The 24905-nt window shown below is 39.9% G+C and overlaps 1 protein-coding gene across 1 annotated transcript; it reads right to left on the reverse strand.

Annotated features, from left to right (window-relative positions):
* Positions 1-234: 234 nt before the first annotated feature.
* MRPS31 (mitochondrial ribosomal protein S31) lies at positions 235-21941 on the reverse strand. The gene is made up of 7 exons (XM_080376060.1): positions 21754-21941; positions 19378-19668; positions 18549-18707; positions 13526-13672; positions 10427-10500; positions 5972-6115; positions 235-938 (listed from the first exon to the last, which is right to left on the reverse strand). The coding sequence occupies exons 1-7, from the start codon at positions 21879-21881 to the stop codon at positions 727-729; spliced, it is 1155 nt and encodes a 384-aa protein (XP_080232186.1). The 5' UTR covers positions 21882-21941; the 3' UTR covers positions 235-726.
* Between the last annotated feature and the right edge of the window lie 2964 nt (positions 21942-24905).

Raw genomic sequence — 24905 nt, forward strand, 5'->3', positions numbered from 1 at the left:
GAAGTTGGTCAAAAGCTTCAGAATGGATGTATGGATGGTAGGAGAGACTTCCCATATAATTTTATATAACTCAGCAGTGTTATGCTGTGCACACATCTCATGAATACAATACCTCTTCACTGAGCAGATAAACAAGCATTCAATTCCAGTGACTTAGTCATTACAAAAAATTTTAAAATGAACCAATGAAGATAACTACTGAAAGAAGGAAAGAAAGGATTAACACCATCCAAATACCAATACCAAATTCATTGTATTTAATGAATTAGCAAAGTGAACTGTTCATATCTCAGTAACAGCTCTTCAACATTACAGCTGTTTCTGGAGTTTTCAAAAACAAAAGCATTTCAAGTTTTCCAGAATGGGAAAGATGATGAAACCTGTCAAGATATACACCAAGTGTAAAGGGTGTAGGAAGTGGCATTACTCCTAGTATTTTGTATGGTCAAAAGATTAGTTTCAAATTTAAAAGATGACAATTTTGATAAACTAAATTTTAAATGTACATTCTACAGAAGCCATACTTTTCAGTTCCTTCTTTTGTTGTCAAAAAATATCCACATATACATGGACATACACACATGAAAGTATGACCTTTCAGTTTATTATTTAAACTACAATTTTCAGGTCACGTGATTACTATGCACTGACAGTACTTCCATTGTAAGAAATCATCAATTTTGATGCAATGATTCCTCATTTCAAGGTTAAGCACTTTCCCAAGTCTCAAATCTCTTGAAGAAATTCCTTCTTTTCCTCAAAATACTTCTGAAACCACTCAATATGTTCAATCTTCTGTTTAACACTGAGGTATGGGTTTTTTGAAAGCCCACAAATGACCAGCTCCATGAAGTGACGAATAGGTCCTTGCTTAGGAAAACCTTCGAGGTGTTTCTCCAGAAAGATATGTTCATGAAATTCAGCACCATCGTCCATCCCTAACAGAAGGGATCCAAGAAAACGACAGTTATTATCGTAACAGCAAATTTAAAGTAAAAAAGGATATGGTTTGCAAATAATCTTAAATTTGTGAAATTAATGGTTCTGTGCCCTTGAATTCTTTTGCACAGTTAAGCCAACCACACAGAAGTGGAAGAAACTGTAGAATTTTAACACATTAATTTCTCCCTCTACACAAAAAATGTCAGCACATATCATACTCCTGACTACCCTATTACTTCAGTTTCGTACTCTCATTTATAAGAATATCTAATATTTCAATCAACTTTCTGGCTGGTAACCTGGCTGAAAGCTGATGCCAGGGTGGAAGTAGGGGGAATAATAAAAAAAAATAAATAAATCTTCTTGCAAAAAAAAAAAAATGTTAAGGATATGAAAATTTTGATTTACCATGGGTACCATCTTTTAGACTGGGGACACTCTCTTCATAAATTCTTTAAGAAAACACTTGATTGCCTAAATTCTGCAGAGGATTAAAGAACACAAGCTAGTCCTGAACAAATGAGGCAACCTCATAAAGTATGTCATATGAACAGCTAACATACACTCGCATGTTCATTCCAAGTCATGGTTTTAACATCCTATTGCTATCAAATGGGCATAGAAAAGCAGTTTTCCAATGCTTTCTGAATCTGGGAGTGTATGCCAACATAAAAATGTTGTGTATCTCACCAGTTGCTACTTTTAAGTTGTAACCAGTACAAAAGATGATTCAAAGGCATTTAAAAGCATCCACAGGAACACGGGACAAGGGATTATTATTATAGATCATATAATCACGCACAGCTCAGATCCTATGGTAAGTTTTTGATCTCTGCCCTGTGGATTTTCTTTGCTGTTCGTGTTATGATGCTAGTGCACGCAAGAGACTCAGAACACAAATTCCTACATGCAGAAAAGAGGCTGCTTTTGCAGTTTCCAATTCTCAGATAAAAAAAACAAGGCAAGCTGGGATTTGCAATTGAAAGATTATTCTTCAGTTAGGGATATGTGAAAAATTTTATTTATCCGATCTGCTATAGTTTTGTAAATGACATTTGCACCTTTAAGCAAAAATATATCATTACAGAACAATACTGTGTATTATATTTCCAGACAACAAAAACAAGAAGTCTACTCTGTAGACTAAGTGTACATGTTTCTCTACACGAGCTAGGGTATATTATTTGACAACATTAAATCAGGAGTATTAAAATCAAGGCAATTAAGCCATGTCAGTCCTAGGCTTCCCCCTGTGTAGAGCTTCTACAGTTTCAGAAGAAATAATGCACAGCTCTGGGATGGAGAAGTCTCTCAGCTTGTATTCGCTAAGTTCTTTCTTTCTTGTTTTAAACTTTAGGAACTGCAAAATCTGAACAGGCTGGGAAATACACTTATTTTTCCCACAAATGTGAGAAAATGTTTGTCCTTGAAAAAGCAAGCATGTTTCCTTCTTCAGAAACTCTTTTTTCCTTTATGTTAAAAGTTTAAAAAAAAATCACGTCAGCTTCAAAAGGTATATTTCTGCTGTGCTTGGAGACCAATGTCCATTTACAGATTACCATGTCACCCACACTGACTTTCCTCCACCAAGGGAAGGTGGAATCTTGCTGTACCTGGATGCTACTGGTTGCTTTCACAAGTTAGCATCCTTTCCAGATTTCCAGGCTTTTGCTGGTCACAAAAATCCAGGAGAACTATACCAAATGAGCCCACTACCAAAAGAATCTGAATAATGCTGACAGTAAAATTTGGCCTTCTTGATGCTCTTCTTTTGGGGACAGATACAGGGTATCAGGAGACATTACATCTAATTAATAATTTCACCGATTTCATCTCTAACCCAAGAGAAATGAAAAAATTTATAGCCTCACAAAAGCACAAGTCAGAAGGAAATATTACACCGTGTATTTTGATCTCCCATTTGTCAAAGACTATCATACATAGTTTGGGGATGAAGTGTTAGCCCAAACATTTCAGTTAGACCACATATTTCAGTCCTCAAAGAAGTAAAGCATGCATCACAAAAAGAGACCACAATTGCCCAAAGCATCAGAGGCCGAGACTTCTGGTGGGAACTGATTAGATGAGATATGCTTGTATGATTCCCCTCACCCCCAGCAAGCCGTAACTTCCTACATGGGAAGAACAAGCTTGTCCCTTAGCCTCTCTTGCACTGTCCTCAGAAACCTAGTTTGAAAGAATATGCATGGTGGGAGGATTTTCTTAATCGACCTCAAAGCACCAAGTCACCCACTCTCAATATCCTATTTCCAATACCCTACATACAGCAAAACAGAAAGTCTAGGGAATGTCTCTAGCTAAAACACTAACCCTTCCAAGACATGGCCAATGTTGCCTTAAAGATGACATCTCAAACGCAGATGTCCATTCTTGTAGGGAGTGTTGCTGACATGCTATAAAGATGACCAAGTATCCTGATCTAGTGAAAGATGTCCCCGCCCATGGACTAGATGATTCTTGAAGGTACCTTCCAACCCAAACCATTATATGATTCTAGGATTTTTAGAATGAGATAAATAATGCTTTTACAGTAGGTGCCTAGAACAGACCCAGAATTTACAGTAAAGCAATCCCCCCCCAAAAATGACTGTGTAACATTTGCCACCTCTCTTAGCAAGCTGACTCAATGCTTCTCTGTTGGGAAAAGCATCTTAGCAAAACAGCCAAAACAGGATTTGGTGAATGTTTGCCTACAAAAGTCAACAAGGGGCAACTGAGGCATTACTTTTCCGAGACTTCCATTAAGCCTATCACTTCTGCCCTAACAGTCTCTGGCCCACCAGAAGCATTTACTCCTCAGAATGAGGTGCTAAAACAATGTATCATCAAGAATCTGCACTGTCCTTTCTAACCACTGTGCTCCTCAGGATGTGAGATGCACAGAAATAATTTTTAGAAGGGAAAAAATCAACGTTTTTCCCAACTTTTTGCCATGGCAAATCATGGAGCAAAACTAAAGCTACTAGAAGCAGAAGAGGCAAGCAGAAAGGAGGAGTGAGAATGATGTTACGCAAGGTATACTGATGGTTTGCTAACCTGGTAAAAATTAATCAGAGGTCAGAGAGATGGAGAAAAAAAAAGGTAGTTTTCTGCCTAACAGTGACTTCAACTGCATCAGATAAGGGAAAGGACACGCAGGCAAGAGCAGACAACAGGACAGCAGGGTTGGGGGGCAAGACCACTACTGGCCACTGCAGCAAGCCAGTACGTCCAGCCACACCTTCAGATGTTCACACCAAGGCCAGAGGTTTTAAAAATCATGACCTTGTCCTGATGCCTCAAAGCACAGCACAGTGCCTCGTTAAAGCACTCTAACGACAACACTGCAGATGCTCTGGAGACAAGAAAACCAGTTACAAGCTGTCTTCTTTCTTTTTCATGTTTCATTTAAAACTTTAAAGGCTTTCATAATACTAAATGTTGAGTATACATCCTTCCTCAACAGTAAATTTCATTACACTTATGTTTTTAAAGCCATGTGCTTGTGGCATAGAAGAAAAATCACACGTTTCTTAATACAGAACAAGCTGAGGTAATGTCCTCCTATTGAGACAACTGTTACAAAACTGCAAATTAATAGCAGGAATGGGCATCTTTTGATTTCTTTTGAAGAGCCACTGCAATTACACTATGTTGGTATAATTGGAGAGAGGTTTTCAAGCTTTTAACTGTGCTTTGACATACCTGATCCGATTAACAGTCTGTGGCTGGCAGTTTGACAGGATGGAATTTACTGATTTGATATTTCAACCTGAGAGGTGATAGATTTTGGAACACTCCACTGGAATTTTCCACATGACTAGTCTTTGTGGACAAATCAATAAAGGTTCTTGTTTAATTACATGTAAAGATGTATGTAATGCTGTCCATTCGCCACCCCATCCCAGACAGCACTGTTCCAGCTACGTTGCTTCAACAGAAAAACCACTGGCCACCAAAGACGCCTGGTCCACTTACAACCCCAGACAGCAAGATTCCAGCCACATTACAACAACAGAAAAACCATTGGCCGCAATGGTTTTCAGCTTGCAAAAACATGACTAGAGTATACTCGGATTTCTACATGATAGAACAGATCAATTCTGGGAGCAGTGATTATATTCTGTGAAAAAACTGCCAAAATAGGATGAGAATAAACATTAAGAAACAATGAACCACATTATGCAATTTGCAGCTCGGTATAGGACAGATTTTCAAAGACTCCCTGCTTCAGATACTAACCTGTTCTGCTTTCAGTGACTGAATCATTCTAAAAGTAGTCCTGTTTGATGTCTTTAAAGTCTTAAAAAAAACCCCAAAACACACCAACCCACAGCCAAGCTCTCCCTGAAGTTATGAAGTTCCCTTTCCTAAAGTGTACACCTGCTTTGTGTAGTTGTCCTTCCCTTCCTTAACATTTGTTCCTTTTCTGCTGGCTTAACTTCACAAAATGCTTGCTTTTTTTTTTTTTCAACAGTAATAAAAGTAAATAGCATGCACAAAGATGTCTAGTTAAGATAGATGCCCAGAGTGAGTGAGCACTGACTGTTTATTCTTATGAAACAGATAGAACAAAGGGAGCAAACAACTGTTTAACATTCAGCCAACACAGATATGGAACTGGCAGACAGCTGATTAGGATCCTGCTAGCCGCTTGGTCTGAGAGCCACACCAAAGAACAGAATCAGCATTATAAAACACACATGGCAGTTTTAAGATTTCCTATCCTCTGCTAGAAGCTTCTTTAAAGAAGCTGCATAGTAAAAGGTATTATGTAATAGACCTGAATGGCCTTTTGGTGCTGAAAGCATCAGGGCTGAGGGAGGGAGGGAGTTCTCCCCTTTTTTGGCAGAATCTCGTCTGAAGAGTGCCAGAATGAGTTCATCTGAAGCATCTCTGATTTTGGACGCTATTACTATCAAATGCATGACTCATAGCTGAAACATGATGTTACGAGAGTCAAAGGTCATAATATGCTCTAATTCTCAGAAAAGATACAAAGAGACAAATAATAAAATAGTGCACGTACCAATTTCATTGTCAATTGGGAACTCCCACAGTATTCCTTCTTTTGTCCACTGGATCATCTCCTCAAAACCATTTCGAGGAGGCTGTGCAGTTACTGCTGCAATCTCCTTTGCAAATTCCAGATCCCAAATTGTTGGTGAAGATACTAAAAAAGAAATTTTGTAAAGATCTATCAGCATGCCAAAGACTTCTCACTAACTAAACCAAAGTCCTTTAACCTTTACAGAGACTAATACTTTCAGCTGTGCTAATTTTTCTGCCTTAGATGCCAGCATCACCTTTCTCAAATGAGAATCTCTTGTTGACATGAAAGTCCATTAAATTCTCAAATATCTGGTGAAAACCTATTCTGAACTCCTAGGGGACAATTTATTTTTAAGCCTTTCACACAGAGCGGGAATTTAATTTTTCCACAATCTTTTTTTCCTTTTTGTCTTTCACAACTCGTACATACTACAAACTCTGAACTTGACTGGTACACTCTGCCAAAGGAATCTTGCTTACTAGAAGAGATTTCAGGTACTTCACAACTATACTTTCCTCCTTCAGGGAAACAACTCAGTCTCCAAATGATGGCAATTTCTTCCCCGCCACTCATAAGTGTCCCAGTTTTTGTCTCTTGGGCTTGAGAAATCCTGATTTCCTATTCTTCTTCCAAAATCAAACAGTCCCTTTAAAGACGCATCTTTCCTGATACATATAAGTACACTTTGATTAAAAAATAAAATAAAATAAAAGATTTATCTGGCAGCAGCGTTACTCTTAAGGAGTTCTTGCCTCTCCACCCAGGAGAACTGGTCATGAACCCAGACTGAACCACACTGCTGAAGTGAAGGGAACAAGCTGTTGCCACAGGACAGGGAGGAGCCACTGGGAGTGCCTTTGGCTGCTGCCTCATGACAGTTGTGCTCCCCTTTATTTTCGTGTCTCCCCCTGTTACCAATTCACCCTAAGCTCCTTGGAACAGAGATCTTGAATACAAATGCTACAGTCCATTTGAAGTGGATCGTGGCCAATCAGCTATTATTTTACTAATAATAATAATAATAGACTTTACTAATAAGTCTAAGTATTTGAAACCAAGATACTATAATTTCATCTTCAACTCACTGGCTTACAACTCCACTGGATTAAAAATAAAGAAAAAACCTCCTCCCTCCCTTAAGAAAAAAAAACAAAATGAAAGGGCAAACAGTATTTCTGAAATACTGAAATACTGAAAAGCATTTTCACATTTTGTGTTAAATCAGAAGACACTTTTCCAAATTAGGTCTTACTTAGCAGGGAAATTGCTGAAACTATATTCCCTAGCTGCCTACCTTGATTTGAGGGCTGGAAGCAGGAATAAAATACAGATAAAAGACCACACAAGAAATCATAACAGAATGAAATTATTACCCACATCTTAATACCTTCTAATAATGTGCTACTAATAAATCTTCTAGTAGAATAGAGCAGAAACTAATTTTTCAAGCTTACAGTAAAGGTGATAAACATTATATTTTCACCTCTGTGAAACAAAATAAAATGACAGTGGTGTTTTTTAACAGGTACTGATCTTTTATGTTAACAGTTACAAATATTTTTTTCAGGATGCCAGTTTACTTTCCCATTTACATTTCACAATAAATGCTCAATACATAACACAGAAATTTATTTTCTGTCATGTATAAACAATACTTTAACTCATTATCTCCACTAATATGAGCCCAGACAGTGAAGGCAAATCAATCAAGTATCACAGTGGTACTTCCTGAGAGTAACACAAAAAAATTTTTTGTCATCAGGCTTAGTCAGTAAGCCAAGTAAGAAGCTTCCTGGTTTAGAATATGTTGTGCATTTCCTCAAGGCTACCTGGAATAAAACAAGGAAACACCACATAAAAAGCTGAAAGAAGCTTACTTTTTAGTATCTCATTACAAATCCAGTAAGTCCACTTGTTCTCTTACAAAATTTGTGTACATTACAGTTTTGTGTTTATTAAAAAAAAAAGTGTATCTCAACTTTCTATCTAGGGTGACTACTAAGTGCCATTGTGCCTGTATTGTGCTTGTGCCAAAAAGGTTAAATTCTCACCCTCTTACCTGAGTAAACCTGATTCAACTCAAATGCCAGTTACTTGAACATCACATTTGTCAAGATAGCTAAAAATAAATGCTGCATCATTCATTATGTAAAATGGACCAATTTTAAGGAAACTGGCAACCTTAAAAACGGTAAATTGAATTCCATTCTAATAAGCAGCCTTCATTGTCCACCACAGAGGTGGCTGCATCCAGAAAGCTCACAGCAGTATACTTGAAAATACGCAAATTGCACTGACATCTTACTAAAGAAATTCAGTAAACATGTTAATTTCTTCCTGCAGTTTCAAGTGTAAAAAAAGGAGAAAACTACTCAGCAAGAATCTGGCAAAAACTAACAGTCTTGCTCTTGAAAAGGAAACAAATACATGTCATCTTCTGAGATATCAAGAGAGGAATACTATTTCTTCTGCAGCTGCTGGTTTTATACATAGTTGTAAGTCACTACACTGAAATAAAGTCTTTTCTCCAAAGGGCCTCAGAATAGCTTAGGGAAATCAGCATATTAAAGGTCAGTGCTAAGAATGCACAATTTCATTGTTCAGGAAGAAAAGTGAAGTAGGGAGTTTTTACATGACTTGCCCATATTCACACGCTCTTAGCCAAAATCCCGTTCGCAGTACAGCCAAGTCTTCCTGTGCAAAAGCTATCCCCCTTACATGGCATTACAACTGCTCCTGCAGAGCTGTGACATTCAGTGAATAGCCAGGTATCACACACATTTTGCTGTTGCTTTTGGGGTTTAATTTATATGGGTTTCGGCATATGTACATGGTGGATAAGGAATTGGCTGGACGGTCACATCCAGAGAGTAGTGGTCAACAGCTCGACGTCTGGATGGAGATCAGTGATGAGTGGCATCCTTCAGGGGTTTGTACTTGGACCAGTACTGTTTAGTATCTTCACCAACACCACCAACAGTGGCACTCAGTGCATCCTCCACATATTTGCACATGACACCAAGCTGAATGGTGCAGTTGACACACCTGAGGGACAGGATGCCATCCAAAGGGATCCGGACAAGCTCAAGAAGCGGGCCCGTGTGAACCTCATGAGGTTCAACAAGGCCAAGTGCAAGATCCTGCACATGGGTTGGGGCAACCCCAGGTATCAATACAGGCTGGGGGATGAAGGGACTGAGAGCAGCCCTGCTGAGAGGGACTTGCAGGTGTTGGTGGATGTAAAACTGGACATGGGCCAGCAATGTAAATTTGCAGCCCTGGCCAACTGGCTTCATAGAAAGAAGTGTGGCCAGCAGGTCAAGGGAGGTAATTCTGCCCCTCCACTCTCTCTGGTGAGACCCCCACCTGCAGTACTGTGTCCAGCTCTGGGTTCCTCAGCACAGGAAAGACATGGACCTGTGAATCAGGTCCAGAGGAGGGCCACAAAAATAATCAGAGGGATGGAACACCTCTCCTGTGGGGAAAAGCTGAGAGATTTGGAGTTGTTCAGCCTGGAGAACGGAAGGCTTAAGGGAGATCTTATTGCAGCCTTTCAATACTTAAAGGGGGCTTATAAGGAAGATGACAACAGACATTTTAGTAGGGACTGTCGTCACAGGACAAGGGGTAATGGTTTTAAACTAAAAGAGGGCAGATTCAGACTAGATAAGGAAGAAATTTTTTATGATCAAGGGTGGTGAAACACTGGAACAGGCTGCCCAGAAAGGCTGTAGATGTCCCATCCCTGGAAACATTCAAGGTCAGGCTGGACAGGACTCCGAGCAACCTGTTCTAGCTGAAGATGTTCCTGCTTATTGCAGGAGGGTTGGACCACCTGTCCTTTAAAGGTCCCTTCCAACTCAAACCATTCTATGCTTCTAAACATACATGACGAGCTTTACAGTAGGTAAAACAAGGCATCATTTGTCAGTCACTTACAGGATCTTTCAAGCTACATAGACAACACTAAACAAGAGAAGGCTACAAAGCAACTGAATGCATAGTCTTGGGTTTTTTCTACCTTGCTTATGCTTAGCCCCCTGTAGAGCAAGCTCATTTCCCTGGGATCACAGCCTTGTGATAAATGCAGCAAGTTTGCAACGTGACCAAATAAGCTACTGCAGCCAACATACCCATTCTCCAGGCTAGTTTTCCACTCACAGAAGACAGACAAGCCTCGGTGACAAAAAGTCGGTTTTACCCCTTCAAGTTCAGTAACAGAATGTCCTGATTAGTACAGAAAATCTACTATGCCACATGGAAGTTTTGCTTAGTAAAAATCAGAGTTACATTAAAGTATTCACTTTTTCATAGGTCTGAAGGCAGGAAGCTAACAGGTCACAAGTCTGACCCACAAAAATGAATCTCTTGATGTTCTAAAAATTCAGAATTTGGCCTCACTGGGTTTTTCATTATTGAATTTCCACTAACCTGTTTTCAGTGCATTTTCTGGTTCTGTAGAAGCCTTAGTGAATATATTAAGCCTTCTTCCTCCTTTGAGACTTCTATAACAAAAAAGACAAATGATATTTAGCATTTCACAACGCTTCACAACACTGCCAGATAACAAATTCAAAAGCACAAAATATTCTCATGAACTAACATATCTCTGGAGAAAAAAAAACACGAGATAGTGACTCTCACTAAATCCTCAGGCATTTAACCAGAGAAAGTGTTCATGACTTTATTATTCATCTGTAACAGAGCTTCCCAAAACATTTCCATGTGAAAGAATGAGCATAAATCAAACACTGTGTTTGCAGTCATTTTTTAACTGAAATAGTTAGGAATCTGAACAAAGCTAAACAGTACCAAACTACAGTACTCGAACAGTTTTACAAAGTTGCAATTTAAAAGTGAATCTGGTGATTTGGAGATTTTTTCCCCCATAAAAAATATGGCACAATTCAGGAAGAGAAAAGGCACCAGCTAAATCAAACAATTCCTGCTTTATGACATAAATAGCCTTTTTGGAAGATTACACAGCTACCTTCTCTGCCATATGGCAAACACTCAAAGTATATCTGCACGATATATTTTAAACAGCATCACCTTGATGCTCTCTCTTCTGAATATAAAAATATTTCACTCTGACCATCTATTCTTAATCATATTTATCTTCAGCGTAAGTGTATACCAAAAAAATTTAATAATCCAAGAGTTCAACAAGTAATCAAAATAAATTTTCTTATAAACAGGAAAAAAGTACAGTAAAGGCATTGTTTTTCCAACACATTGAAGTTCAGAACAAATGATTCTTTTAATCATACAATCTTCTGGGTTTCCACTGAAATCCTAGTATTTCCTACTTTATATATTACATACTCACTGCTACTCTGGCAATAGTTGCCCTTCCTGACCTTAAAATTTCACCTGTCTGGGTTTACTGTGGATTTCTGATAAACACAACTACTTCTGCATACCTGTTCTTCATATTACATTTTACTGATGTAACTACCCTGGATCTCTTTCAGCACAGAGCCCTAAAAGAATGTTGGTTTAGGATTATATTTTCATATTTGTGTGTAACTCTCAATATCATCAGATACAGGCATGACTTGGAAGAACATTTATTTTAAAATTACTAGTTCAAATTACTATAAAGCACCATCACCCATTTCATTGAAATCTACTAACTCCATTTAAACTTAGATACTCTTCCTAACCCATTCTTTTCATATTATCAATAGGTAAGTATATGCATTAGATTTTCAGGAACGTAGAAGGAAACTCAGGACTAAAACTGGAGACAGTTTTCTCATTAAAGGGATTTTTAAAAATATTTTAAGGTACTGTTCCTGAAGTTATATCCCAAGTGCACTTTCATCACACAAAGAGGGCGAGACAGCTTCACAGATATCATAAATGTAATAAACGTTCTCAAACATAAGTGAAATTCACTTTACTTTGCAGTATGTTAATAAATGAAAATTTCAGCAAAGATATAAAATAATATACACCGTACCAGCATGTAATACCTCAGGTTTTCAGTTCAGATTTCATCATATTACTTCTAGTCTCTCAAACTTTGAAAAACTTTTAATCCAACATCTTAAATAAAGTATTTCTCACAGTCAGTCAAGAATCACAGCATAACAAAATTACTTCCATGTGACTACCAACTCTGTCTGACAATTACCCCCAGATTAAAGCTACCTATAGAGCTATTCAGCAGCTGATAATGACATCAGCTCCCTTACTCCTCAAACCAGCTGAATGAAAACGCCAGGACAGAAACATCTAAGTCAGGACAGCTTGGTCAAGAACCTTGTTCTACTTCTTCCTTTCTACTTCCACCACAGGAAGCCCCTCTTGCACATTCTACAAGCTCTGCATCAGGAATCAAGAAAACACTGCTTGCTGGCCTTATAACGTCGAAGATGCCCAAGAGATATTTCCCTAGTACACCTTAACAGTTTGGTAGCTCAAGAACAAGGAAGTTACTCAGAAACATTTCAGCAAACAGGTTAAATTCTTCTAATGACTGGCTATAAACTGCTGCTTTGAGGTTTTTGCGTTATCTACATGGCTCAATGCATATGTTCCAACCTGTTCCTTATGGGAAGTCACAGTTCTGTTTATGACACACCAAAATAGATGTGTCTGCCAAAGAGGGCAGAATATAGTACATCTACTCACCCATAAATTTATGCTTTTTTTTTTCTTAGTTATCCAAATTTTGTCTTCAGTATTATCTATTTAAACACAAATGAATCCCTCAAATTCCAGCCGTAAACACAAAGACAAGGGGATTTATTTGCAAAATAAATTAATGATTAGAGAAGATAATTCTACTAAAACCAGAACTGCCAGAGAAAGGATATACTGAGAAGAAATGTGATGATGAGTTGCCATGGGCAAATGAAAAGACTGCAGGCAAGAAAGCATAACTTACAGGAGTAAACCAAAAATTTAAGACCACTCATGAATTCATTAAGTAGTAGAATGGCCACATACACCAGCAGCAAGATAAAATTTAAGAGGTACCCTGAAATAATCATGTAAATTACGTTCATTCCATAGACAATTACAAAGTCACAGACAATAGAAAAATCAATTACAGAATGATTTATCAGTTGCAACAAGGTGGTAAAAAACAAAACAACTTCAAAATCTCTTTAAAACGCCAACAGAATGTATGAATCTTTTCTAAATGTAGAGCATTTATCTGTTTTCCCCTACATGAAAGTAAGCCTTCAAAACCTCCATTTCCCAAAAAGTTGTGATATAAAATTGTATTGTGTAAGTCAGAAAAATGTAAGTACTTAAATACAACTGTGTTTCAACACCTAGTATTTTAATAATCTAAAATTTAATATTAAAAAAGTGCACATTATTTCAATAGCTAGTTAACATTAGTGTGTTATCACAGCGTATTTCAACATGAGCAGTACTTTTCTTGAAAAACACAACTAATTTCTTTAAGCTCTGAAGTATCATGGTAACATGAAAATGTACAACTACATTTAAAATACTAGCCATTAGTAATTGATTGCACACTCCTATTGGAAGGGAACGTAACAGAAGTACCTTCTAGAGTCAGAAGACTGAGGTGACAATCTTTCAGGCTTGATTCTTCGACCATCCTCATCGAACTCCAAGGAAATGCGACGGGATAGCATCACACCTCTCTGAGCTGGGGACTGCCTTTTAATTGCCATTTCTGAAATAACGTTGCTGAAATTAAAAACATGAATGTAAAAACTCAAAAAATTTGTCAAAAAATTGACAAATCAAGATATTTGTCATATGTCTTAACCAGAAACGCTACATAAGCTTGTATGAATCAGAATTATATATTACTCCACAACATACACTCACTTTTAAGTCATCAACCATTCAAGTCTTATTTAAAACGCCTCAGCTGTTACATGCTATATAGATTGAATGAAAAGTGCCATTCTAGCCTACTAAATCAACAGTAGATGTCGTCTTTGAAATTATTTAGTTCCCAACTAAAAGAATTTCATGTATCTGCATACCAATACTGAGTGCACCTGGTATGTTTCCCTTAAGTAAATGAGGAATTTCTCTGGATACAAGGAATATGCTGAAATAGGGAGGTAAAAAAAAAAAAAAACCACACCAGTTTTTTGGACACGGACCAACACTGCCCCGGGACAGAGCTGTACTGCTGCAGACCAAAAGGAAGCTTGCCCTCACATATCAGCTGACATGGGTCAATCATGCCACCCTAATAAGTAGGTCACCTTTCCTGATCCACTGCAATCTGTTGCATCGTGTAATCATATTACAGCATTAACAGGCCAAATCTTCCTTCATAACTCTGTAGTCAAAATCATATGCGAAGAGCAAATGCTCTGATCTCTTCCAGCACTGTATGCTACTCATTCTGAATGCAAAGGGCAAAACACACTGCTTTTCTGCCTCTGCCAGTTAGCTCCCTTAACTGATAAGTCTGTTGGTTGTTAAAGACCAAGCTGGTAGTTCTTCCTCACAGCTGTCCTCTCCATCCAACTGCTTCCAGTAACATGCAGTCCTCCAAAATTGCAGCACTCAAGTTTTAACCATTAATATGGTCTCAAAAAATACAAATAGGCCAGGCTGAAAACACTGCATATCCATTTTATGAAAATCTGCATGAAATTCAAACAATGGTTTTGGCAATTTAAGTCAAAAGAGATTTTACTGACAAGAAATACTTCTGGAAAATTATAATTTAATTGCCACAGCAACACAGTAGGATTTATATTTGGTGTTAGATGTGGTTTCAAATGGCAGAATAAGAATAGCACAGCTCTTCAAGTACTACTCTGAAAGAAAGGCACCTGAGAACAAGTTTTAAATAATTTCATTTTAATCTTGAAGAAAAAACAATCTCAGATTAGTTGCGTATCTTACACTAGAATTTACTCTGTGAAGTGCCTACTGGCATCAGTGAGCTGGTGTTGGGCTTGACACACTTCTGAGGGTTAAGGGGACATAATTCCTAAGGTCAGCCACACACAGCCCAGCCCAACTGCTTGACCTGGCTGCAACCTAAAAGGCTGGAGTGTTCCCATGCTTCAGGGGGATCAGGCTTGCTCAGATAAGCTCTCCTCACAGCTGACCTTGATTTATTTGTGGTTTTACACAGTAGATTTGGACAGACTACGCTACCAAGCTCTCAGAACACAGAGTCAATGGTATCCTATTTCTCACTGGGAAGTCCTTAACGTCACTCTGTCATTGGTATATGAACATTTCTGGCAGCAACATTCATCACTCCCAAGATTGAAAGTGCCCCTGTATTAACTAAAAATAAAACTACAAAGATGATTTAAATGCCTTTTGTAATGAAAAACATAAGATTACGAAGTCATTCTCCAACCCCAGTGTACCTACAGTGGTTAGACATTACCTCACGTCCCAGCACGAGGTTAAAAAACTAAGTTCCTAGATACTTCTGCCTTCCAGAGGTGGGAAGCAGTAGAGCTTTTGTAACAACCACAGATTCTCTGTCTTTCCTGATTAGTAACTAATAATTATAATACTAAAAACGGACACCCAAGGAGCTCTGGATGTACTTCAGCCTTAGCTCTGAATTACTTTTCTTCTTAACCCAAAACAGGAGCTGAAATTTCAACCTGTAGCGCTGCAGATTTTATTTTGGTACAGTGCTGTTGTAATTTCCACTGAGTGAAACTTCATCCCACACTGAGAAAAATAAACTCCTCTATCGTTAATATTTTCCTCTCCTAGTGAACACACTGTCCTGGCGCCGTCTACAAAACAAGGCAGTGAGACGACTGCATACAACAGTGACCTCTGGAGGTCATGCCACAATCCTGGGGAAAAAAATAAATTGGTACAAACCAAAAGACCTGGACAACATACATTGTATTGTACATCATAAATCCCAATAGCAGTATCCCAATCTTCTGCAGGCGAGCATTATATGGCTCTACTGTTTGTGAAGGGGTCTCATTTTTAAATAGTGTTAAATAATGGAGGAATATATACTGGCTTCTAAAATGTGCCAGTATATCGAATATAAAATCTTTATAGAAAAAAATTAAAGCTAAATTGCCCATATTCTCTTGTTGTCAAAAAAAAATCAATACAAAATAATCACGTATGAATAAAAGTAATTGGTTTCTAATATAGTAGAAGCATTTTAGTGCCTTGTGTGGACTGAGAAATTCTGGAATATAAAGTCATGCCCAAGCAAGTCTGAGGGCTGCTGGGCTCTTCAAAATCAACATTTTTAAACACTTATCAAGAAGCTGAAAGTACCACATTTATCTCAGAGTCTGACTGTGAAAAGTTACTATTAACCAAGTTTTCAGTCATGAAAATCAGCAGGAGCTGCTGATCATTCCTGAAAACTCATCTACTGATAAGAGCTTCAAACTGTTTCCTAACTATTAAGGAAGAAAACAGAACTTTTCACCATATAGTGGGGGAAAGATGGGGCGGGGGGGGGGGGGGGGGGGGGGAAGGCATATTCCCAGGGGAAACAAGCTAGTTCACAAAGCTGCCTCAGAGAACAGAACTCGCCAACTCAAAGCATAGCAAGCCAGCCATGACATTCCTAACCAACCAAAAAGGCTCATTTTGGTTGAGGAAAATGGATGTTTCTAACCATTTTTCTAACTATAGTAACTCACCCACAAAGATGTTATAAAATATTGTAATAGCACATCTTAACCCATCAATCAACTATACAGAGCCACTATATAGCTGCAGGTGCTTTTAAATGTCTGAAGAATTTAAACTCTCCCAACAAAAACACCCTTTTTGCTTAGACTAGAACTTCCTTAAGACACCTTCTTTCTTCCACAGCAGTTACAGCTGGGTAAGTGCTTCAGGGGAGGGGGAGATGCAATGGGTGGCAAGGACAGGGAGCCCTCGATGCCAGTAGGCAAACCAACGATATTCAGAGCAGACGTACCTTAAGGAACAGATGCAGGTGCATATGAGGTTAGCCACTGCACATATTAGCTCAGTCAGTATCAGTACAGTCATCCAACATGTTATCAGCTATTAAGCAGCTTCTAATTTTGTTTAAGTTGCAAGATGTTTGTGTACTCTGCTCTTCTGAAAACCCCAGTGACAGAGATGGAACAACCTCACTGGAAATTAATAGCTTAATGAACACATGCTTTATATGAAACAGTCCTTATCTATTCTCCTTACATTAGGAAGCGTCTCTAAGTTTTTGGTAATACTGCACACACACACACACACAAAATGCAGAAATACATCAATTTTACATAAAGCAGCCAGACCTCTAAGCTTTAAGGCTACTCATTTCAGCTCCAAGAGCCTGTGGAGAGATAAGCTTCTGTCAAGTTCTTGAGATTTCCTATATTCAGGCTGAAAGGACATGAAAACAGAGTGCACATACAGCCTTTGGAGATGCTTGCATATGCTACCTAAAACCATACTTCCTCCTCAAATAGCACAAACCTCACAAGTTTAGAGAGAATTTCATTCTGCCCTCCACAACCACCACTAGCACTCTCAGTAGAGAATCACAAATACAGGCCAAAAGTGAAATGCAGTTTCTTCCTCCTCCCTTCACAACCTCTGAAGAATATGCATTTTGTTTAACAGTTATTCATTGAGCACTGTATATCTTTGCAAACACCCAACTCAACCTATTTGCAAGCATCTGTCACGTTCTTAAGTTTTCACTTACTTAAAAGGCAGACATCAGCCACAAACATCATTAGCTTGCTGGCTGTTCTGTTTGCAGTACATTGATAAAGGTGATCATTTACCGATCCCCATAGCAATCTACAAATAATAACATATGGGTCAAACTTAAATCCTGGTTTGGGAAAAATTCAGTTTCACAGAATAAACTGAAACTAAGATAAGCAGTTTGCAGTTTACACCACAAACTGCCATAAATAAAGGTTTCACATTCCTATTTTGCTGAAGATCCAATTTTCTGTTTAGTTCAGCATTTCACCTGGATTTAATGCCTTAATTTTCTGAGTAGTTATCCAAATACTAGCTGAAAATAAGCAAAGAGAATGAAAAAATCTGTCTCTAGCCATCATCCAAAAAGCAGTATGCACAACTGTTTCAGTTTCCACACAAATGTTTCTCATCTCTTTGAAAGCCACATTGGAAACTGAGTTAAGCCAAGAGATGAGTTTCTTGGGTTGACTGGAAAGTTTTGAAAGGAAGGGTGGGGCTATAAATAGAGCTACTCTTGTTCAGTTCTGCAGAGCTGTCATGAAAATTCACCAGTCCAGACAGAACGTCTGAAACATCTACAAATCCATCCATTATGTGAGGATTTTGGAAGCTTGGGGAAAAAAAAGTATCTGTTACTATGCTAGCCTGTCCAAAAAAGTAATGATCCTGGGCAGGAAAACAATTCCATTTCTGCAAAACCATTTTATAATGAGGATGGCAAAATTTAGGGAGTTTGGTATAACCAGACTAATAATGTTCCTAATATTCACTAATTCCAAGGATAACCTGTCCAAATGTATCTCTCAGGGCCATCTTTCCAACACAGAACCCAGTCACCTTCATGATGACATTGCAAAATCAGAATTTCAACACTAATGAAAATAACACTCAATAAACAGACCGTAAGTGAATAGTTCCCCCCCTTTTCTGTTTATCTGTGGTTTCTTCATGTCTTCTTAGCTGTGCAAGTAGTTCCGATTCCGTCTGTTTCTTGTTGAGTGGGAGGGAAGATGCAACTGCAGAAACAGCCTCCACCAGTTCTGGATTTAAAGGCTTGCCTCTGTAAGAGACACAACAGATATGGAAATAGAAAAAATTAAAAGCCTTAATATTTTTCAGTTGTCATTTCTATACTGTCATTTTATGTCTTAACTCAGAAGTTAGAGTTACCTATTATCCCAAATGGGGGTGGCCAGGGGATGGCCAGGTTTGCCCTATGTTGCACAAATCATCTCATTGACACTGACAAGCTCGTGTTCTCAAACCTGGGAAAATGGCAGCCCTATGCCACTGCATAGCCCCTCAGACATGAAGCTTGAAGACCACAGGCAGCATAGATCTGCGTGTTTATAAAAATTATAAACACACCATGGAGGGGAGCCACTTGCAAGACTTGACAATCATTATTTTTTCCCTTTTTCCTCAGTTTTATTGTATTTTACCTGAACAGTATTTCCGCCCTCACATTCAAATCACTTTATACATGCAGACGGTAGTGTTACCTTTCAAAAGTCTCAGTGCAGAAAGTTAGCACATAGTAGAAAGCCTACAACATCTTTTGTCCATATTCTCCCCTGTGATTTACTGTAATCTACATCTGTACACCATATATCCTTACAAGATTCTTTTCCATACTCGGAAACAGCATTTGATGCTTTATTTTGTCCCAGATCATAAAAAAAAAATATGCAAGAAAGGAGAAAACAAGTTAAGAAAAATATATACTTTACCGCTGGATGTCTTCTGTAGTTCTCCGAGGCACAGCGCCTTCACTGTCCGGGCCTTCCAGCTTGTTTGTGGCTTGCTTTTTGATTTCACGTGTTTTTAACTGTTGGAGTTTTGTCCTGTAGCTCACTTCTACTTTCATATGACCAATAATGTCTAGTAACTTCTGCTTTGGTGTTTCTGCTGTACCTTCCTGACTCTTTGATGACACTTCAGTGCTGCTGTCTTTGGAAGTAGTAGATTTATCTTTCTCAGTAGAAACTATGTTGCTTGTGCTGAAGAGTTTCTGTATTTTGCTAGAAGTTTAAAAAAATAAATAAAAACCAGAAGCTACAAATAGGGTCCAAGGCTTTATTATTTAAGTCTACAAAAACACCATCAGTTACAAGTGTCTAGGCCTAACTGAGTATGTTAAGTACGTGTCCAATATGCACATTTTGACTTTTGAGAAGGACTAAGGCAGCATTTAGGTGCCTTATCATTTATGGGTTTGTCATCACAAAAATCAAATAAATTTATTTCCTCCATAAATAAACAGTGTTTAATCTACTAACTTAAAACTTCTCAAGTATTTCTGCATTAGGTAGCAGACAGAGTTTGAATCTACTGGTAGCTGATACTTAAATTCATTAGTACTATAGAAAACTCAACAGAACTCTTAAAATGAGGCAAAGAGATCACTCCTAGCTGCCTGAAAAAAAGACTGCACCCACACATTCAGCTTCACATCATTTTACACTTGTAGCACTACTACAGATTGCATTCCCCCACCCTATGCCCTGCAATATAGCACCCAAGCATTTCTGCAGCCATGTGGGAAAATGGATCCTGCTGCAAGACAACCCAGTAACAAACAAAAAAGTTATTTTGGTTATTCTTCCCTCTGGAACAGCTCTTCTACCTAGTTTAACACATCACTAGTTTAACACAAAGAAGCTAAAACTGCCATGGTGCCAATGAGGATGCAAAGCCAGGGACAGCAGGGAGCTGCTCAGGGTATTACTGCAACACAGACACAACAAATACTCTATAAAAACTACTGTAAAATTCAAAGAATTTTAAACATTCTAAACTCTTTAACATACTAAAATGAAATGTTTAAGTCTTTAAATTCACAAATACTTTTTTTGTTTAAAAATCACCTTAAAGTTACTAAAATAAAGAAAAAACCCTTACAATTAAGTATGTGTTTTGATTCAAAATAGAACATTTCAGCAGATCTTAAAACACTTCAACAAATCTGAAGGAATCTTGATATACTTTCCCCTCTCACACACACCCCTCTGGCTAAAAAAGAAAAATCTGCTAGGCAGACACCACATTACTGCCTCAGTCACTCCATACTTAATAGATTGTCAGCATTAAACCCTAAGTTTCAATGTTGAAAAGCAACAGGAAAATTTAAGGAAAGCTTCATCTGCATTATTGAGAAGATGGTAGGAATCCTGTGGGGAACCATTCAGTGTAAAACAGCAGATCTTTTTCAAACACGTTCTTCATTAATTCAAGCAGCATGCTCCTTAAACTATTTATCCATTCAGAGATCTTTCCTTGCAGAAAAACACAGCAAGGCTGCAAGTCCTAAACATGTAAAGCCAGTGGCACACTGCAGTTTGCACTACTGTTAGTTCATCTACCATCGGGTTTCTCTTCTGCTCAGAAGCCTATCCCTAGAAAGCAAACACAGCCACAAAAGAAACCTAGCTGCTTTATTTATCAGGCTATCACAGTATCGGAACTTGTTCAAAAATGTCGAGGAGCTTTGAAATAAAAAAAGCAAAGGTACAACAGACTTTTCATTAGAAGTAGTTAAAAGCTTATAGTAAAAATAATAATGAACTTCCAAACGCTATTTTCAGCCAGTGCTTTGGGCATGTACTGCTCTCCTGATACACACGCGGTAAAATGATGCCCGGGTCACAGGTGCACATCCTTCCCTGCGCCCAGAGATGAGAAGGACTGCAAGGAGAGCCACGCAAGAAACACAACCCACACCCCTCGGCTTGGCCTCACCCTCCCGATGCCCTCTGCCCGCGGGTGGCACCAGGGCCCAGCCCCGGCAGGACGGGCCTGCCGCCAAGCGGGCTTAAACCCCGAGACCCCGGGGGCGGGCAGGGCGGCGGGCCGCGGCAGGGCACAGCGCAGCACCACGGGCACCGGGCAGGCCTCGCGGTCACGGGAGACTGTCGCTAAAACACACACCCCCCCCGTGTAACATGAAGGCAAATGGCGGCAACCCGCTGCCAAGGCGCAGGCCGCGGCGCCCCGGCCTGGACCGGCCCCACCCGCGGCGCACAGGAGCAGCCTTTCCCGGGGAGCCCCGTCCCGCCAAAGGCCGCGCCCTCTCCACCGGGGAAGGGATTTGCGCGAGGCGACGGTACCTGTGAGGCCTCCCCTCCCGCCGCGCCGCCCCCGCCGCCTCCCGGCCGCTGGCTGGCCCGGCGAGCAGCCGCATGGCGAGGCGACAGGGGCCGCCGGCCGCATCGCAGCCACGGACGCGGCTCCACATCGTGGGTGCGGCGCGGCAGGCGGCGCGGTCCGGCAGGGCGGTCCGTCCCCCGCTCGGTCCCGCCGGCGCGGCCGGAAGCTGCGCCAAGCGTTCCGCTCACCAGCGTTCCGGTACCTGAAAGTGCTGCGTTAACCGTTGTGCTTGATGATCTTAAAGGTCTTTTCCAGCCTTTTCTATGATTCTGTAACTTCATAGCATCTGGTAGTTACCAAGACTATTAAGCAAACTAAGAAAAATGATTTATTGTGCAGTCGAAGTATAGAAAACAGAACCTGGATGTGCAAATCTTACACTGCAAAGAAACATTCCTCCCAAGACCTGTCTCTGCAGGTGGTTTGCTCTGCTGTAGATCAGACCATGTCAATGCAATCATTGAACACATTTGAACACCTCTGATGTTTTCACTCCTATTGGAATCAGTAGTCACAGTAATGGTGTCATCAGATCTGCTCCAAATTATTTTCTCCAGCTGCCTTTTCAAACAACAGTGCATCCTGCACTGCCCAGCTGCACCATTTACCTGCACATTCTCCACTAGTTTAGAGTCACAGCAAACAAATACCAAGTGATGGTGGCAGCTAGTCTCTTCTATCTCTCAGAATGACCTTTTGTTGTTTTTTTTCCAACTTGAACTATCCCTCATGCCCATGCATCCAGATAGATTTGTAGTAAGGTCTTCAATCTCTATGCTTACTCAGAAGATGCCACAGTCCAGGAAGTTCTGGAATTCCCAAGGTGATGTGACTATCTACAACAACAGAAACAGACCAGCAGACTGAAATGTCTAGTGCTGAGGCTCCTCATCTCTGACTTAGGGAGGCGATCTTGCATTAGGTTAGGGCCAAACATCTTTCTGAAATATGTGGTTAAAAGCTGTCCCCCAAAATCTTCACTTCTCTGAGTGCAACCTACTTTGGAAGGCCAACACTGTCCTCTCACTTGCAGTTGACAGCAGTACATCAGTACCCAAATCACTATCACCTGTGTAAGGCCTTGCGTGCAGAAGCCATCTTACTTTTCCTCCATGTACAGCCCCCATGTGGTACTGTACTGCTTGACACAGTTCTCCAAACAGTGGGAACAACATCCACGGCAAGATGCTGGGCAAGTTTTGATGGTGTCATTTCTGCAGCAATGGCTGCTATTCTGGGACAGTACTTGCAAAGAGCTGATGTTCACCCTCCTGGCAGTGAGGCTTTCCCTAAGAATTAGGAAAGGCAGACTGGCTTACAGGGAGCAAATGGTTTGCCTCTGGGTGGCTGGAGATGGTGGGCCAGGAGATCGGCTTGGACTGCTGGTATCCTGCAGGATAGAAAGGAATACATGTTGTAAGGCAACCCTTTCCTCTCCTGTGTCACACAAGTTTTCATGTCATTCCCCTACCAGCTTTTCAACTCCCAAAAGTTACCCATCCCTCCAGTGCTGAAACACTCTGCTCAAGAGGGGTTGTGCCCCTCCCATCACACAATGGGCCATCATGTCCCAAAGCCAATCACCCATACCCCTTCAGTGCAAGAAAGCACCTCCATGTTCCTGCAAAGCACTTGCAAGCCACGGTCTCTGTACACATGTCCCATTTCTGTCCTACCTAAAACCCCTCAGAGGAAGCTTGAAGTTAAGCTCCAAACTGTCCATTAGGACCTCTATGCCAGCACGGTGCAGGGACATGCAGGGACACGGCGTGCAGTCTTAGTAGGCGTGGGTGCAGGAAGCAGGAATAGCCATGTGGTGGCAATATGCTCATTGTATGCTGCATTTCACGGCTATAAAATCTCCCAGGCAACGTTTCAAGCACTCACCAGTTCCCTCTTTTGTACAGGGTCCAATCGAGCAGATCAGGCCTGGTGGTCTGCCTGAGGAACACGGTTATGAAGAAGCATCCTGAAACACTCAAGGTCTGATGTTTCAGCTGGCAAATGCCAAAGGCAGGCAGCATGTGGTTTAATGGCATATTAGTCACAATTTTTACCAAATTAGGGGTTAGATGTTTTTCACCAACTGGATCTTCCAACACTGCTGCAGTCCTGCTAAAAAAGAAGTCAGCACTCAGGTCAAAATTCTTTGCGACTAAATAGTAATCTCTAAGTATCTCAGGTCATTTGATATGCACAACTAACAGTCACTAACTGGTTACCGCAGACTCAGCAATTATTTCTATGTTAAAGCAATAAAGTAATTTACAGTCCGATGTATTGTTTCTAGAACTATTTTTAATCTAGCCTGCTTTTCCTTAGCAACTGCCATATTTTGAAGAATAGCCCCAATTAAAAAAGGATTTTTCTTTTCTTTACCAATTTAAAAGGTTTTTCCTTTTCCTTTACCATTTAAAAGGAACGTTTCAAGAAAATAACCATATAGAAAAATCATATCTGAACCCTTCAATTACTTAAAAGTGATGGGGGAAAAGTACATTTAACTTTCTGGTATTTATAATGCTTTTTCCTGGGTTTGGGCTTTGAAAGTACGAGCTGTCCATTTTATCTAGGGGAAAACACCATGGATCTAAGCTCCGATATGTAGGTCTGTGTGTCTCAATCCATGCAAACACATGTGCAACTCAGCAGGGATTGCAGGTGTACAGCACTTCCCAGGAACACTGACTGCCTGGTCTGGCAGAGCATCTGTGGTAGTACTGATCACTGATATATATTGTAGCTACTGCTCATCTACCTTTCCGCAGTCTGTACGGTGTCCTACTGCTTTCAACTGGGCATTGCTTCTGATGAGCCTTATTGTGAGCACTTCAGTTAATTGTTAATCAAAAGAGGACAAAAAAAAAAGGAAAGAATGTAGAGGAATTATAGAGGAATGAAGCTGAGTTAATTAACATTGATAATATACAGCTGTGGGCTGGCTTCAGGGGCGGTGGGTTGGCTGATGTGGATAAGGTGCAGCTGTGGCTGGTTCCTGCTGTGCAGCTGTGGCTGGTTCCTGCTAAGTAGTTAAATAGCTCTAAGGGGTATGGAAGAAGAGCAGTCAGTGAAGCCAGGCCTGGAAGAAGCAGAAGAGAGAATACCCTGAGTG

Source organism: Falco punctatus, assembly GCF_963210335.1.
Source record: "Falco punctatus genome assembly, chromosome: 2".
Lineage (NCBI taxonomy): Eukaryota > Metazoa > Chordata > Aves > Falconiformes > Falconidae > Falco > Falco punctatus.

What these genes read in the sequence shown, in the direction of transcription:
- MRPS31 (XM_080376060.1), bottom strand. Translation starts at nt 21,881, where the DNA reads ATGTGGAGCCGCGTCCGTGGCTGCGATGCGGCCGGCGGCCCCTGTCGC. An exon ending in ACTACAGAAGACATCCAGCG is followed by an intron (nt 18,708 to 19,377) that starts GTAAAGTATATA and finishes TGTCTCTTACAG; the next exon opens with AGGCAAGCCTTTAAATCCAG. An exon ending in CCCAATTGACAATGAAATTG is followed by an intron (nt 939 to 5,971) that starts GTACGTGCACTA and finishes CCCTTCTGTTAG; the next exon opens with GGATGGACGATGGTGCTGAA.